The 17,946-nt window shown below is 36.3% G+C and overlaps 2 protein-coding genes across 3 annotated transcripts; one reads left to right on the forward strand and one right to left on the reverse strand.

The window, feature by feature from the left end:
* Positions 1–2,053: 2,053 nt before the first annotated feature.
* On the forward strand, positions 2,054–12,303 carry LOC106173619 (uncharacterized). Its single transcript, XM_013554796.2, has 7 exons — positions 2,054–2,252; positions 6,441–6,505; positions 7,605–7,806; positions 8,004–8,090; positions 10,459–10,760; positions 11,012–11,113; positions 11,437–12,303. The coding sequence occupies exons 1-7, from the start codon at positions 2,069–2,071 to the stop codon at positions 11,488–11,490; spliced, it is 996 nt and encodes a 331-aa protein (XP_013410250.2). The 5' UTR covers positions 2,054–2,068; the 3' UTR covers positions 11,491–12,303.
* LOC106173628 (leucine-rich repeat protein 1) lies at positions 12,131–17,908 on the reverse strand. Of its 2 annotated transcripts, none has more exons than XM_024077113.2 (5): positions 17,608–17,908; positions 15,053–15,261; positions 14,578–14,676; positions 13,226–13,950; positions 12,131–12,743 (listed from the first exon to the last, which is right to left on the reverse strand). In XM_024077113.2, the coding sequence occupies exons 2-5, from the start codon at positions 15,239–15,241 to the stop codon at positions 12,479–12,481; spliced, it is 1,278 nt and encodes a 425-aa protein (XP_023932881.2). In that variant the 5' UTR covers positions 15,242–15,261; positions 17,608–17,908; the 3' UTR covers positions 12,131–12,478. The 2 variants fall into 2 exon arrangements, with proteins under 2 accessions (XP_023932881.2, XP_023932880.2); XM_024077112.2 differs by having other exon boundaries at positions 17,517–17,907.
* Positions 17,909–17,946: the final 38 nt, after the last annotated feature.

Here is a 17,946-nt window from a genome sequence, read left to right on the forward strand (position 1 = left end):
ACTGGGTTTTAGTAAATAAATTAAAACCATGTAGCACATAAATAAACAAGCTATTGTCATTAATCAATTGAACAAGCACAGGGTCTCTTGGGGCAATACTCGTACGTCTTTTTTTACGCGTGGGCTATTGGCTGGACGTGTCGGGTCGTGTAATGTGTGTGGACAAGGTGGGTGCATCCTCCAGCGGTAGAAAAAAGTCTGTGCCTATTCATGCAAATAAACAATCTGTCTTATGTGATATGATATAAACTGTATCAACAAATGACAAATGCGTCCATGCATCAAAGCACCGGTGATGCACTACTACCTGGGTTTCAGTGAATACTAGAAACAGTGGGCCTACGTGTCGGCTGACGTGTAGAAACTTTTGGCTACAGGAACATTAATCACCTCTTTACGTCGATTGTCCTGTCATTATTTTCTCTTGGAAAATAACAGGCTGTTGTTGAGGCAGATATGTAGGCCTACCCTTAATGATGATCTATTAATTGGATAAAAATCGTGATTAGAGCAAAAAATAAATAATTAATTAATCTCTACTGGCTCAAAAATAAGGAAAAATAAAATCAAACTAATCAGCGGAGTTAATTTACATGCTACACGACATATGTTGAGTTGAGCGTGGGTAGGCTTGCCATCGTCTGATTCAAAGACTTTTGACTTTTGGCTATCGTTTCTGTAAGGAGGTGTAGGACATTATCCAATATGAAGAGAACAGAAAAACGACCTATTTTACTTTCCATTTCAATTTTGATATTCATGTAATTAAGATATTTCCAACTTTTTTCACCAAATTGTTCCATAAGGATGACCATTTTATCCTTGGAAATTCTGCAGAAATTGGAAACCTTAAAGGAAGTCAAGTTTCAATCATCACCATCATCATCATCATCCTTCTCTGTCTCATGGGATCTTGATCATCTGTAAAAGTGCAGCTTCTGTAATACAATTGTTTTTTAAATCCTCCTTCATCTATTAATCTGTTTAGGAGAAATGCCCCAGTTCACCAAACACTCAACTTTGTCTTCGGGTGTATGCCCAATGTTTGCTCGCAAGAATGTACTTGGAAATCGAGGCACTTATCAGTAATTTGCTCCCGTTCCCAGACATCGCATCTGCAGAGGTGGATATTATCACGACATCAAACTCATTAGAGTTTTCCTGACGTCATAATATAACGGGGTATTGGGAAATACTGTTTTAATTGGTTTATTTGATAAATTTTATGCACCGTTTTGATTTCCTTTGGATGAAGTTTTCTAAAGATACACTTGGTATACCTGAACGGGTAAAAAGTATTCCTAGGTAAATGTATTCTTTCACTAAGGTTCAGCGCCAACTGGGAATTGCGGCCATGCATGCACACGAATAGTAACAAATGCATGAGGAAATTTGCAAACCAACCTCATGTTAAGTTGTCTTTGGAGTCTAGTTCAACGAATTCGTCGATTAAAGTTTCTTAACTAATCATGAAATTGGGAGAGTTATTAATACACTAATCGGGGACCCAATTTATGAACAACTTGTTTGCAATAAAAAACGCTTTAGATAATTCATGCATGCGTTGAACACGAACGTCTGCCGCTTTTTTAAATAAATAATAAGTTAAACGGGCAGAGCGTATCGATTTCTTAAAACCCCATTCCCTTGTTGTCTGTTTATTCTCTGAGGATACTGCATCATCAATTATACATACGTGTTATTGTTTAACCCTCAGATACAGCACTAAATGCATATAATCCAAATTTGACTGGGAACAATGACATATGGTAGCAGATATCAATCACTATAGGCGAAAGCCTATTGCAATTAGGCTTAGTTCATATTTCTTTGAAAGCAAACTTTTGTCATTGAATCCGAGCTAGTTTCTTTTTTTCACTGAAACGCAGTGATGAGATAAAACTGTCATTATAATTAGTTTGTTGAATTTTACATCCGTATATCTAACTTCTAATAATTCAGTCCAGAGCTTCACTTTCAGTCAAGGGATTTTGCATATTATCTTAGAACTAATTACTATAACATGATGACGCCGCAATGGTGATAGCTATCGATCGCCTCCTATAAAATGCGAACGACGCAGAAGGCTAAAACGATCCAGCCACGCACGCAGGAGCGAGAGGATCTTCAGCTCCCCGCGCTGGATCAAGAGGATCTTAAGCTTACCTCCCGTGCAAACAAAACTCTTTCAGCGAAAGGCATGTTTCACTCTGTCACGGTTTGGCTTGCAGTGGTGGGGTTATTTGGCCAAGGTGAGTAGGATTCAAACAGAAATATCTTATAACGTTATTTAATCTATAGGACTTCTGTAGTAATGTGAAATAAGAATTAAGACTCGGCTCTGCAAAAAGTGAAGGTTACCTTAACCACGGAATATGATAAAAAAAAGATTATTAAAACAATCTTCCTGAGGCAATACCAGCGCACGTCATACTGTTTGATTGCTTTTCCCAAAAGATTCATTGAAAATAACGTTTGACATTCCTCTAAGGACACATTGATGCAACTTTGCAATCTATCACTTGGGCTAAAAAGACCATTTGACCCATATATGAGAAACCTCCTATGAGTAATAGTAACGAAAGAACAACCGATTTCCACTTGATGTAGAAGCAGTTTTAAATAACAAAGCCCTGTTAATGGGGGTAAAAAGGTGACTGTGGGAGGGGGTGGGGGTGGGGTAACACGCATTAAGGGGCGAATCCAGATTTATTTTCTGTCTTCCAAATTATCTTTTTTGATCAATCCTCCATTTTTGACCGTCTTCGGACAGAAAAATTAGATGCTCGTAAATGCAAACTTGAAAAATTCTGACTGTCTCCCGGAAGACCCAGAAGACAGCCTCTGTCCGCCTTTGCGCATTTACAAAATCGCTGTTACAAGGCATGAATGACTACGAAGAATGGTTGTGCATGATTCATACGATCAATTCCTCGGATCACGTAGACGCGTTTTGGGGATGAAAATGTCATTTTCGGTTTCGAGGATTCCCCAGTCCCCAGAGCAGCTATCATTACAAAACCCATGACTTTGTTTGGCTCAATCAACTGCAAATTGAATTTTTTCTTTTTAGGTGTAGCTCAGATTTAACCAGCCAAAACGTTGGAGAAAATTTAATCAAAAATCGTAGATATCAATTTGTTTTCCACGTTTCTACATAATCAAGACAAATTTCAATATTGTCAATATTATTAAGCAAATTGAAACTTCGAGCGCCATATTCAGATTCTGTAGTAAACAAACTATTGGTTATTGGTTTATTCACTTTTTTTAGAGCAGGACATTATTCTATGTGCGAGGGAATACCATTCTTTATTTTAGACATAAGAGTGTGAACACAAAAGACGATGAAACCCCCCAAATCACAATTTTGGGTGAAAGCAAGGAAGTCACCCACCTCAAATGCCACTTTATGCAGATTAACCTTTTAGCAAAGTGAAGAGAATTGTCTGGAACCGAATTCGCCAGCTCTTAATAGACCCAGGGGACCATGGAGTGGGCAGCTATTTCTTTTAATTAGATAAATCTAGAAATTGACGAAGCTTAACATCCAAAACCATTTGTCAATTAGGTCGTATTTAAATCTGGTTCACTTCTACCTACTTTACAATCGCGATATTGAATAATCATTCCGATAGACCACAGCGATGAGACTTCAATCAAGCAATTTCTAAAATAAATTTAAAGTGACTTATTTTATGGCAACGCTGATTACCGCAAGCATTTTAATTAAAAAAAGCGGTGACTTGATTAAGAAAAAATAAATCTTAATGTTAATCTTAAGAGGACAAAACAAGGAGATTGCAACAGCGTTTGTTGATATCAGTTTGAGAATATAGAAATGTTAAAAGGTTTAAAACAGGCCTTATAAACGGATTAGCTGTTTGTCTGTTTGCGAACTTGAGCCAGATTTGTGAGCAGGAATACCCAGGACTCGAACCAGGATTTAATGGCACGACCGTGAACCCACAAACCACCAACCGTTAATCCGCTTACCTGTCAGTTCTGTACGTTCCGTATGTGCCGGAGATTGTCGAGAGTACATTACTGCCGTATCAATACCCGTTATGGATAGAAAATCATAGAAATACATTAGTTTGGTTTGTTTTGGGACTTTTTTAAAATTTATTTTCGATTATTTTTCTAATGATAAAGTAAATCCAATTATCGTTTATGAAGCCTGTAAAAGTACAGAAGAAGAAACGTAGAACACCTAAGTGATTGTGTCACATTTCCACATAAGAAGGCTGATCCGGGATATTAAAAATCCATTCATATTCAAATCAAAAAGTCCAAAAACTATTTAAAAAATATTGAAGTTATTTTTCTAAAAACCTCTAGTCTCTTACAGTCGTACATTGTATTATGCAAGTGGTGTTACCATTTGATAATATCTTCTTTAGCAACAGGTCACAATGTATTTATTTGAAGTCTTGTTCCTTTCTAATGTTCTTTCAGTTTCTAAAAAAGGAAAAAAAATCAGATGGAGCTTGGGAAATTGTTCCACAGCCTCCTCACAGCTCTGAACTACATGCAGCTCTGATTTATTTCAATTTGTCTAAGAATTTTTTAACCCACCCTAGGATTATGGGATAACCAGTAGTATAAAAAATGCGAGTCTCGGTAAGTAATTTGTTGGCACGCCGAAATGCCACTCTTCCAAAGGAGGTACCATTCACTTGTGTCCGAGGTTCTTTTTGTGCTAATTTGCGAAGCGTGACTTTTTGGGGCATCAGATCCACTCTAAAGGAGTTCTGTGGGCGGTTGCCATTACGAGGGATGCGCGTGAGGAATTATCTTTATTTGCTTGATTTAAACATTCAAAAGTTATCTATATTTCATTTATTAGTCTGAACTGCGAAGAGGCATACTGCAATACCCATGGACTCGGCATCAGCCTATCTAAATTTAAAGGCATTATATGTAACAGACAAAAAATAGTTGGCAGTACTAGGGCGGTGCAATGTAAAGAGAAACTCGGCTTATACAACAGCCTGATCAATATATCGCTACGCTATTTATTCATTGGTATTGTGTTTACAAGGTCTTGCAATTTTATTTCTGCGACTCAAGTGAGCCTGAAAGATAAAGCTCAGAAAAAGTTGTTTCACGAAAAACTTATCTACCCAGTAGTATTACTTCAATCTCACCTAAACAAAAGCTTTTTGGCACTACGATTGTGTCTATATCCACTAATGGCTCTGGAGTTTGGGAGTTTACACCTTTTTCAGACAATTCTCCCGTGAAAAACTTTGTTTCTCCAAGCAGATGCCAAGTTTACAACAGGAACACGCAATATAATGAGGCTGCCCACATGTACCGGGTACCATTCCTCATCACGATACAGACACAATTACTTAGGTTATAAAATAAATATAAAAACCTTAAGGAAAGTTTTTTCTACTGCAGCAAGCATACCTCGATGGTGTACAGAAATATAGCCTTCTCAACACACAACTTTAACCATAACGAACTATCATGGAGTGAAAATGGAGGGTGTGAAAAAATTCTGAGTAAAAATGATTTTGGGGATGAAATGTCGAGAAAAAAATGGCGAAATATTTTAGGAGAAGACTTACTGAAAGCTACATATGCAGTCTTGGCGATATAGCATGTCTTATTAAAAAGGCTTTATTGAGAGGGTACATGTAAACGTAATGCCCATTTAAAATTTAATTCGATAAAGAAATCTACTTAGTTGTTTTTAAATGATAGATATAAAGGTATGACTCTGACACTATAACTTTAAAAAAATCAATTTACATTTATAACTAGGTGAAACAGAACGGTTTTCACTATCGTATATTTTATATTAATTTTTATCTCTGAAACAGTCCATATATTCTTCAAATAGAAACTGGTCGGCATAACACACCCAAATAAGCCACCCGGATATCAGAGAGGAGTCCACGGTGCACGTCATATAGGCATGGAGAATAAAATTCAATCTGTTACTGTGTGCTACAATGTGAAGAACTTCGACATCATCTCTTTCAAATCAGATCCACCATTTAATGTTCTTAGTAACAACGAAAAAAAAATCATTAAACGTATGATATGTGCAAGAAAGCCCACTGTCACTTCGTTAGCCGCATTTATTCAAGACGCCTTTGATAGAAGGAAGTTATTAATCAACTGAACTGTGCTGCATTTAGCCATCTATCATTAAAGGAAATAATTTGTAAATGAACTAACTGTTGCACATACATGCATGCATCACATTCATAAGATTTTTCCGATATACACGTACACCTGTCAAACTGAACTAGTACATATTCGCCAGCACATGCTTGTGTATTCGTTGAAATAAAATAACTATATTTGAATTCTGTCAAAAAAAAAAAAAAAAAAAAAAAAAAAAAAAAAAAAAAAAAATTAAGCTTAAATCCCTGCAGATATTGTTGATAGCATTGATGACGGCTGTGTTCTTTATCTTGTAGTCATCTGCGTACCAGTACGCATCAAGCCCAGATTTCAACATGATGGCCATATGGAGCAGGATGCGGTGAGTATTAAGACGTTGAAACACAACGTGACGACGCAAAAGTGAATAAATTAAGTAAGCAGCCAGTTCTAAAGGGGGACACTGTTAAATCGGTTGACTTTTAAAGTTTTATGTAAGAAAAAAATCGTTCTTCTCATGGGGGTATTAATTTGGTAAATTTTTTATTCATTTTTAATAAATCAATTTAAAATGTAATAGGGAATAAGTCAGTAGTTTATTGAAATTCAGCCAAGACGTTACCGTCAATATATTCACAAACATGCCAACTCTGCGATTCCCTAAAGATAACATGATAGAAGAGGTGCGAGAGAAAAGATTTCACCACAGTGAATAATCGAATAATGAAGAAAGAGTTTGAGACATCCGCTGGGATAATACCATGGAAAAAAGGCCGGTGATGTTGAAACCAACCGCCTAAAGCTAAAAGAAAACTTTAGTCTGCCCAACTAAACTGCGAAATGAATTAAGAGATGAAGTGCTGTCGCAGGATGGCGGTGTTTCCATAACAGAAGATTCTGATTCTGATTTTGGTTCAGCTGAGGTAGCTTGCAATGGGTGCCGTCACGGTAAATTAACGTGGCCTCCTTGATCGATTAAGACGTTTTTATGTAGGCTTGTCGTGCCCAAGAGCGGTAAAATGTGTGGGAAATTAATTTAGACAATTTAATTAAAAAACGTCAATCCGGACAACCCAAGTCCAAATGTAGGCCTGTACCATTTATGATTTAAAATGCTTTTCACAGAAAAGTAGAAAGGTAAATTAGAATGTACTTGATTCATGAGCATGGGTATTTTGTAACAGTCTGGAAGTAACACACACACACACACACACATACATATATATATATATATATATATATATATATATATATATATATATATATATATGGATATTACATTTTGTACTTGACTTTTGCAATCCTGACAGAAAGCAAGATAGATAAGCTCAATATCAACCTGTTTGCATTGTTTGGGATACTTCACTTTTTTTTATAAACACTGACACGGATATTTCTTTCGGGTGTGTTGATACAGTTTCGACCTGTTATTCCCACACAAACTTATGAAAAATTAAAGAGTGTCTTTATTTTCTAATTAGAATCAGCCTACTGCTAAACCAGGGATGATAGAGGAAACGGCCAAACCGCACACGAAAGACAGCGAACATCTCCGAAAACTTACTGATGCCATGCGCACAATTCACAAAACTTACAAAGGCCACCACGCGGGCGACCTTGCCTTGATTACTGCGGTCATCAAAAATATTCAGGACAATCCAGAGATAATTGAGAGCAAGCCAGGTGATGCATACATAATTTAGCTGTCATTTCCCCGCACTTGCCACATTTTGTATAATGAGATGTTACAGTACTGATCAATAAGTTTGTTTGGTGAAAATTTATTTTAGAGGAATTTAAAAGCTTCTGTAATATTAAACTTTGTTTGGCAGTGGAAGACGATTTTGCCTCAACTGTTAATGATTTTCATTTATTTGCAGTGACACCAAAAGTTCTTGATGAAAAAAGAAAGTTAGAAACCGTTGATAATCTTGAGGAGCAGAATTTAAGAGAAGAAGAAAAGAAAGGTAATATATTTTGCGTAAGTAAATTTCTAAATGTGTGTGTCGTAATGATGTCATAAAACTTACATATCATCTGCTTTTCTTTTGCTAGGGACCGATTTATAGTTTCAGTCAAAATTTGAAATAAGAGCAGTAGCCTACACTTCATTGTGAAATACATATACGTAAATTCACTCCGACTAAAGGTACAGAAAAGAGATTTATGTTAAAATCGATTGTCCTACTGCTCCCGTGATGGCGCTGTGCCTATTATCGGGAAAGGTAGCAGCTGCGGCATGTCTACAGCGGTAACAACTTAAACGAACCTTATTAAAACATATACAGGGTTACCACTTAATATGGAATATTATTTTTTGGCGAATAAATTTTCTACAAAATATTTAATTTCTCTCTAACTACTTTAAATCCAAAGCTGAGGTGTCACTCCATGTGTAGCTAGATGTGTTACCTAATTACCACACAACTCTCGAAACAATTGATGCATGCAGTTGCATGTTCTGTGGTCAGAAATGTGAGGGGTGGTCTTTTCGGCAATCTCTGCCCTTGTATAAAAACGCATGGGTTTTGTCAATCTTTGGAGCGTGTTTAGAGAAGCAACAAAGGGATCGCTCTGAAACTTGACAGGTACCTTAGTGAAGATATGATACGACAACAAGGCAACGCAGCTTACTATAGGATTCTTGCTCTCAGAGAAAATGGCCAGAAACGGACAGCCATTGCCAGGTAATTCAACATTTATCAGGAACCGTTTGTGAAGTCCTCTAAAGAAATGCTGCTACAGGGGCACCTACTCCAATACCTCGACCAGGGTGTCGGCATATCACACCAAGAAGACAGGATCGCCTTCTCCTTAGTGGACGCCGTGCTGGTCGTACAAAGACAACCAGTGTCCTCAGAAAAGAGAGGCAGAATGTCATTCAAACGCCCGTTTCAAGGTCCCACGTGAACAAGAGATTTCTGCAAGCCGGTTATTTTGCACGAAGGCCAGTAGGGAAACCACTGTTAACAGCAGGACATATACAGCGACGTCTGCAAAGGGCTGGGGACCACGTGCGTTTGCAGCCAAAACACTGGAATCATGTTGTTTTCAGTGATAAGGCCAGATATGGATTTTTTAGGGTTGATCATCGAATCCGTGTCCACCGACGTGTACGAGGGGCATAAAACAATGATTGTGTACTGCCTTGGGTGCAACCAGGGGATGGTAACGTCTCTGTTTGGGGAGCATTTCATGTCGGTGCCCAGAACCAGTTGGTTTTTCTAGGAGGCAACCTCATCCAGGATTCCTACAGAGACGTTCTACAGCAAACAATGCTTCGATTGGTAAGATTCATCTTCAGGAACAACTTTGTGTACCAAGACGACTGCGCAACCCCACATCGAGGCCGCAGAATCACTGTTTTTCTTCAAAACCAATGGGTTCAGCAACTGCCCTGGCCTGCAAACTCTCCAGATATGAACCCAATTGAAAATCTGTGGGCGGAAGTAACTCACAGAATTAATAGCTATGGTCCTCGGCCGGTAAATAGTGATGAACTGCGACAGGCAAATATCACTGCATGGAATGATATCCCCACCCAAACTCTAAAAAACGTGTCACAGGATATGCTATGTAGGATGAGGGCGCTGCAAGCGGCTGCTGGAGGTCATACCCGCAATTACTGACTTTTCATGATTTACTGTAGTGAGTTCTTTGACTGTGTAACATATCACTGTCCGGAGGCTATCATTTTCTTTAATATCTTATCTTAAAGTTTATACTGACATCAAACTGTTGATATGGTTTTCTGGGGGTGTTCCTTTCTTTTGAATGGCATCTTATATCAGATTTAATATTATTGACCAAAATTTCTCACAACAGAAGACTGGATGTTATTATCACTCAGTGACATACTTTTTTAATGACTCAAGCCAAAAAAAATTTAATCAGCACTCAAAAATAACAATGATAAAAAATATTCCATATTAAGTGGTAACCCTGTAAGCATGAAAACAGATCTGGCAGTGTACCAGTATACCAAGTTGCTGCATCATTATATCTAGTGATTACTAGGGACTTTTTCCATTGTGTCAAAATGAGTTTTGTTTTCATTCAAAATGTATGAAATAAAAGAAATGATATAAAAATTTTAACGCAAGGGGGATTAATTATTTGACGGATTAAGGTCACATTATTCATTCAAACGCCTTTTCAAGATTAGAATTTTTCATAACGATAACTTGTAAAGGTACTCATTCATAATTTAATTGACATCACCGCTTTTTACTTGATATTGACTACAATTGTGTACTGCATATAACATAATTATACAATGGAAAAAATATAGCTGATTATTCTGTGATACCAAGCCTGTCGTCTTTTATAATGCAGCTTTGATGATGATCAGCGAACTAGAGGACGAAATGGAACGTTTGAAGAAAGAACTCGATTTTACAAAACAGGAATATAGGGAACTGGAGGAGGGTCACAAGATGACCGGTCCACTAGTTGGCCAAGATGGCAAAAGCGCAGAGGAGAAAGAGTTGTTGGTGGTTTCCCACTACGAGCCCACGCAATCAAACACATTTTTGGAGAAAAACGGAGAAAATGGTGAAAAAGCCAACATGCTCGACGTGACTCCAGAAATGATCGAATCAAGTGGACAACATCGTGATGAAAAGAACAGGCCGACGGTAAGTTAATAACAAAAGAAAAAATTACTTAGAAAGAAAATTATCATACAATAACAATAAAAAAGAAAGAATTTAGATAAGATAACATAGACTGATTCAAACTTACAAAAATTGTACCGAAAGTTGTAAAATCATTTTTAGACATGCCAAGATATTAAAGAACAAGTTTTAGTGCATTCTTGTACCTTATCCTTATTATAAAAAATGTGAAGATCGAAAAATTAGAATTTTAAAAAAATAATCCGTTGTAGGAAATAGAAGCGGGCTACTTCTTGCCTTTCCCGGACGACGACAAAGAAGAAAGCGGAGACAGCATGGGAGATCTACCTCCGAGTGAAGATCCTCGCACTGCAGTAAGTTATAAACAAAATAGAATACTCATGCATATGTCACATATGGTGACTACACCCTTGACATCATAGAACTTTGCCTCAACAGAAAAACCCAGCCCTCATACTTTAGAAGTATAACGTTTTTAAACGGGCTAAATTACGTTGAATACCTTGGCACACTTTTTTCCCTTATACATGTATTTTAACTGCAACGATTTATACAAAAAAAAAAAAAAAAACAACATATTATCACTCATAGTATACATTTATAATTAATTTACTATGTCAATTAAATTGCTTAATTGTCACTGTTAAGTGATGACAAAACTAAACTTTGCTTTCAGCAAGAACTCAAGCAGTTAAACGGGCCCGAAGCATCCCGCCGTCCTGGTGTATAAGATTTCTCATGTAACAGCTAGCAGAGACATAAGACGGCGGGGACAGATCCCCTTTCTACAAACATTAACATTTTGCACAAATAACAGCATGGGATGCTGGCGTGCACTTTCAAATCCTGAACATTGGAAGTTTAAAAACTTGCATTTTACAGCAAAAATATATGCACACTGTACACTCCGCATTACTCACTTCATAAAACGAATTATCGCACAAGTAGTACGTTTTCTTTGATAATAGCCAAAATTACATGAACAATGTCAACTGTGGTATTTTCGTCAGTGTCCGGTCACAGAGTAAACGAGCTATGCGAATTATCCTGTGTGCTTCAAGCACACAAAGCAATATATTATTATATAAATGTCGGTCCGTTTTTTTTATTAAAATATTTTAGAAATAATCATAGAAGTTATACCATTAATTAATTCAATTAGTTTTTTCAAAAAATTATTGTAATGTGCTGGCGTCCAAGAAACTTCCTATTTGGAACATATTCAAACGGTTCTCTTCTGTAGTTTGCATGCTAATTACTAGTCACTAGACATTATTGCAGGTAAAAAGCGATCTGTAGCTACCAGAGCACATAAAAGCATACTGCTCATATACTGTACACTGCAAGCAAAATGATTTTGTTGACAACTGTTTGCGATCTAAAAGATTTTCATACAAATAATTTATTGACACTTGATATAACAAATATACGTAACCACACAGAAATATTAAAACAATTTTTGATGCAACCTGTAAAAAATCTTATAAAAAAAGATAAAATGCTTTTTCAAAACTTATTCAATAAAGCCTTTATTCCACTTTTATAGCTGTAGTTTTTCATCAAATAGAATAAAAATGCCTTAGATCAGCCCAAGCAATGTCTAATACATCACATCTATCACAATGACTTGCATTAGGAATCATTTTTGTGTAACCCACAAAACTCAAAAACCTGAGAAAGAAAAATATCCTTTTCTAACTTGGCAAATTCCCCAACTATTATGTTCTTTTTCCCCACATGGTAGCAAAAGGTCTTTTCTGATACTCTTGATAACACCTTTGCGAACAAAGGAAGCCCTCAACTGGAGCAGTGTATCGTCCACCAGCGTCCAGACTGACCACATCACTGGCTATTGTGCGAAGGTCAAACCTGGCCAAGTAGTGGACAAATGAGGTGAAGCAGTAGCCACCACACAAACAAAGTTTTGCTGACTTCAGGAAGTGCAATAACATCGGTGGCAGGTCTTCTTCAGTATGTTGCACTCTGGAAGACAGAACAGAGATGACATTACTGGTATAATCCAAATATAGTGATAATATTTTACAGGAGAAATGGTAACCTTGTTAAACCATGGTATACTGTAAATCAAGTAGAAAGGTAAAACATCAAAGAAAGGATTCTGTTAACTAGTTCTCTTCTCCATTTGCAATTATCCAAATATTTCAAGGCTACCTGATGTCACAGAAATATGTAGGAATTAATGACCACAGTTAATAGAAATAAATCTCAAATGTACGGCTGCTGTCAACTGAAGTTTGTGAGAAGGCTACATGAGCTTTTTTCTTTATCCGTGTTTATTTTTTTTTTTTTAATAAAATTCTAGATATCTGTCATCAACTAAGTGTATTGATGAAGTCAATTACATGTGTAGATATGTAAGCTCAGAGGAACAAATTAACAGCACTATTATTGATGAAATCATTAAAAAAAACTCAAACTATGCTAGATCATGCTAATCAACTTGCCTTCCTTTCTTAATTGACCTTGCTGCACATTCCAGAAGTGATGGAAATGACAATTTGTCCACAGCAGTGGCAGGTCCCTCCAGTAAGAACTCATTATGATACAAGTCAAGTTTTTCTAACTGTAACTGTGTAAAAGTTCCCGGTAAAGTCTTTAAACTGTTTTTGGCAGCTGACAAGAATCGTAGCTTTAATAAATGACCAAATCTAGCTGGCAGGCACTGAAGTTGGTTTTCATTCATACTTAAAGTCACCAAACTTGCGAGAGCACAGAATGAAGGGGGCAAAAACTTAAGTTTGTTCTTACTGATGTTCAGAAAAGTCAGGGAGTTTCTGAGATTACTGTCACCAAGTGTTTGTGGAAACTGCTCAATTTGGTTGTCACTGACATCAAGTTCAGTTAAATGCTGCAACTCTCCTAATGCAACGGGCAGGCTGGTTAGACAATTCCCACCGAGGTTTAAATGGCTCAGATGTTTCAACTGAATAATTCTAGAATCAACTTTCTTGAGGGAGCACCCATTAATGGTTAGAAGCTCCAGACTTCTAGGGAACCCTGTAGTCAGGGGGTAGTCTTTGCGCTTCAATATGGTCATTCTGGTCTTTGGTTTTTCGACTTGTTTGGCTGATGCTGGGGCAAGTGTGGACAGGGTAACGTTACCAAGATCTCTACCCAAAGCTCCCACCTTGACAACATTTAGAAAACTCTTCAACTGTATGGGGTCTGCCTGCAAGTAGATATTATTTTGTTATATTCATAATTTCATTTTGAATATGAATTTCACAGTTTTTATATACTTATTTTACAGTAAACTCCTCTTAACTGGTCATCTTATTAACCAAATTATCCTCAATCTTGAACAAATTTTGTGAAACGGATTTCTCTTTGATGTCAGATGTAACTTGTGACTACTGCTCTTATCCAATCTTTGTGGAACTCGCACAAATTTTCCAGGGCCAAAGTATTCTAGTTATGAAGAGTCTACTGTAATTCAACAACTTCCAAAAGTAATGGCACTGAAGAGGAGATGTCATATGATTTTAAAGAATTGTTTTTCGATGATGTATAAGTTCTAATTAAAGATACAGAGAATGCCTTGGTGATGATAAATTTAAGATTTAACATGTTTCTCCCTCAATAAATAAATAATTTTTTAATAAAAAAGAGAATTTTCAATTCTTTACGAAGATAATGAAGATAATCAGGTGAGCAGCTCACATTTCAAAGTCACAAAATCCTTGAAAAACGGCATCCATAGCCAACACGTAAATATTCAAACATAGAGCAATTTAATTCAGACAACCATGGAAATAAGGAATTAATTGATTTAATAAATAACTATCTGATGACTTACTTTACACAAGCATATGTCATGTGGTGGGTCCCTTAGTCTAATTGTGGCCTTTCCTTCATCAATAAACTTCAAAAACAGCTGTTCAATATTGTTTTTAAGCTGAAGAAAGAAGGTAAATACAGTTTATGGCTAGTAATTTTCTTCTTTCAAGTCAATTCTAACATCAAACCAGGTAAACCATGAGTGTGCAATTAACTTCTTCTATATATTTTAAGTCTAACTACCGTTTCCATTTTCGGGTGTTTAAACTTTTTAGACCAATGAACTAGTATTAACTGTAAACAACATGTCAACTCATCATAATCACTATACTATACCGTCCAAAACACTACATTACAGGTCATCCAGTTTTACAAATGATTCATGGAACTATGAAAAAAACAGAGCTATGACATACATTATAATGCAATGAACAAAATATACTTAAATATCTAGCAATAACTTGATCAGTTGGTTGTTCTGAAATATCAGTTACCACATATTTGGTCCCATTCCTATCTTTTGCAGTGCACATCATAAGATAGACCACCCCTTCCTTGCTCTCCCCACTGGCTGAAGGCTTCTTGCCAACTGATAACTGAGTTCTGGTAAACTTGGTTTTCCCTCTCATGTTAAATGAGGGAAGAAGCCTGTTGCCAATATCTGCTTCACATGTGATACGCATTTTCAACTTTCAGTGTTTACCTGAAAATAATAATAATAATAAAAAAATCAAAAAGTGCAACTAGTGTAATAAAGCTTTCAGTTTAGCCTGGGCAAAGACAACCCACATTTTTATTTTAATCATACACTTTTCAAAATCATACTAATGCTTTTGTTTCTTTTTTTCTTTCCTTTTTATATGGGGGGGGGGGGGAGGGGGCATTGAAGAATTAACAAAATAAGAGAAAGACATATCGACAATTCTTTAGACAATTTAATTTTCTTATAGAAAAACATGTATATTCCAAACTCCCTAACAGCAACAGTTTGATATTATAATGGTTATATCACCAGTTTGCTGTATGTGCATGCAGCTAGTGGTATATGACTTTTGGAATGGCTATTTAAAGTTGCAGGACCAACAGATTATCTTATCTGCTGACAACAGTGGGCTGTCTTGCCACAGCAGTTGTTTATCACTGACAGGTAATGCCCAGGTGATATTGATACATATGAGTGGATGCATTTTCTCTAATCTTATCTCAATCAGTTACAAAAAGCTTGGCTTTTCAACAGTGTGGAATACATGGAGGTGAGAGGTAAGGGGAAAAGGTTGCAAGGTTCTGTTTGCAGATAATGATTTTTTTGAAAATGGTCAACAGAAGTGCCTGATTACTTGAACTTTACATGTACTGATAGAAAAAAATTAACAAATCCTACAAAATGCTCTTAATAATTATCATGGTAACTAGATGAAAAAATCATTTTGTCTATGAAAAGTTATAGTAATAATCTTTCTACTGGAATTGTTAAAGTTGCCAATCTCCTCCCTACCCCTCCCATTTCTTGAAATCCTGTATCTGCTAATTAATTAACAACTTTAGCTGATACACCTGAAGTGAACTGATCTGTATCAAAAGTTAATGAATGAATATGTGCAATTTGAATCATGGTCAAGCAATCTTATGAGTATAAAGGTTTCCACTAGTGTACTGTAATCATACCAGGGGTTTCATTATTCATGGTCATGTATGGATTAGTAGTATTAAAAGTTCACATTCAGAATTTGTCAACAACTGTAGAAAAAGGTCTATAAACTCATGTAAATACAATAAGTGCCAAGTAAGAGAGCCAAGTAATCTTTGGGTTTGCAACATAAATGGGGCATACAACTGTACATACCGGTAGGCTAGCAAAAGCAAAAGTGCCAGCATTTGAAAACTAAGACATAGATTAGAACCCTATCAAATCTGAAAACTTGCATTAAAAATGATGTCAATGGGATTTAGGCCAGTCACAATTGCTGTTAGATCGTATTCTGCATGAAATACACGTATCAAGAATAACCTAATCTGAAAACTTGCATGAAAAAATTGTGTCAATGAGAGTTAGGCTGGTCACAAATGCTGTTAGGGGTTATAATCATATTCTGCATGAAATATACGTATCAAGAATAACCTAAGAGAGGAATTCCAAGTTCTAACAAAACTGAATTTTGAATAGCAACTTTCTGCCTTCTATATTCTCCTCTAGATGACAATAGTTTTTGTAAACCAATATAAAACGTGTCTTACAAGATTTGTATGAAATTGTATCTGTTTTAACAATGAGTGCTGCTTAATTACTTCTCAACTACTGAACTACATTGACATATGACTAGGATATTACCACATAGGCAATCTTGGAAAGATGGAAATTTTAGGGATAAACTTTTCAGGTGAATTTCATATAGAAAGAAAAAGACAAAATACAATTGTGCACAAACACTAAAGCATTTTGTCTAGCATGCCCTTTTTTCTCTAGTTCTACATGTACATCAACTGATGCATAAGGCCAATACATGTATTCAGCCCAAATTGCAATTATTTGGATTTTCTCATATCTGCTGACCAAAATTCCTTCACTTTGCCTATTTCACATGCATATTACTCTGCTCAGGTTATCTCTAGAAAAAAAATTAATGATGTAAATGCCAAGCTCCCATGCTTGTTTTCTGTTAAATATGAAGTGTCTGTGACAAAATTTTGGGGCTGCTAATCAAAACTGGGCAACCTACTAGTACATGGGAACTTGATTACTTTTGAAAATGTCGTCCCGAAAAAATGTCATAAATTGAACACATATCTCTCGATCAGGACCTAAATGCAATAGCTAAATAATTTAAACAGCTTATTTATATATGACTATCTGTTTATTTATACATGGATGCCCGTATAAATTCACCATGCAGAAAGAATCATGTTGAGTTAGTTATAGTTTCCAGACCAAGGTGAAGTGCTCTATAACTTGGTACTTACATGAATCTGGATGGTTAAGAGGCCCATATAAAATATATTGATATCACTAAAATTTGCTCTTAATCATTCTACACCGACCAATGTGACATACCCCAAATCAACTCAATAACGACGTAAAATACTGCGAAAATATTTCACAATTGACTCTCGCGCTGCCTCCCGCGCTAAATCGAAATGTACTTCCTGGTCATATTTATGCTCCACTTCCGGTTATCAGAGTAAAATGAAAATCAACATATTACAGTTATAAGACAAAACAAAGCCATTTTTTATCCATTTATAATGGCCCAGTATAAGACTGATTATTTTCTTTTCCTTATATCTATAAACTGAACGCCTTTCCTTCTCTGTCTTCTTAGGGAATTTAGTCTCGCGGAGTGAAATCAACTTTACGAAATGATACAAATGCTGTTTCCACTCAATCGATAAG

Source organism: Lingula anatina, chromosome 2 (assembly GCF_051362555.1).
Source record: "Lingula anatina isolate TDL-2025a chromosome 2, LinAna3.0, whole genome shotgun sequence".
NCBI classification, from domain to species: domain Eukaryota; kingdom Metazoa; phylum Brachiopoda; class Lingulata; order Lingulida; family Lingulidae; genus Lingula; species Lingula anatina.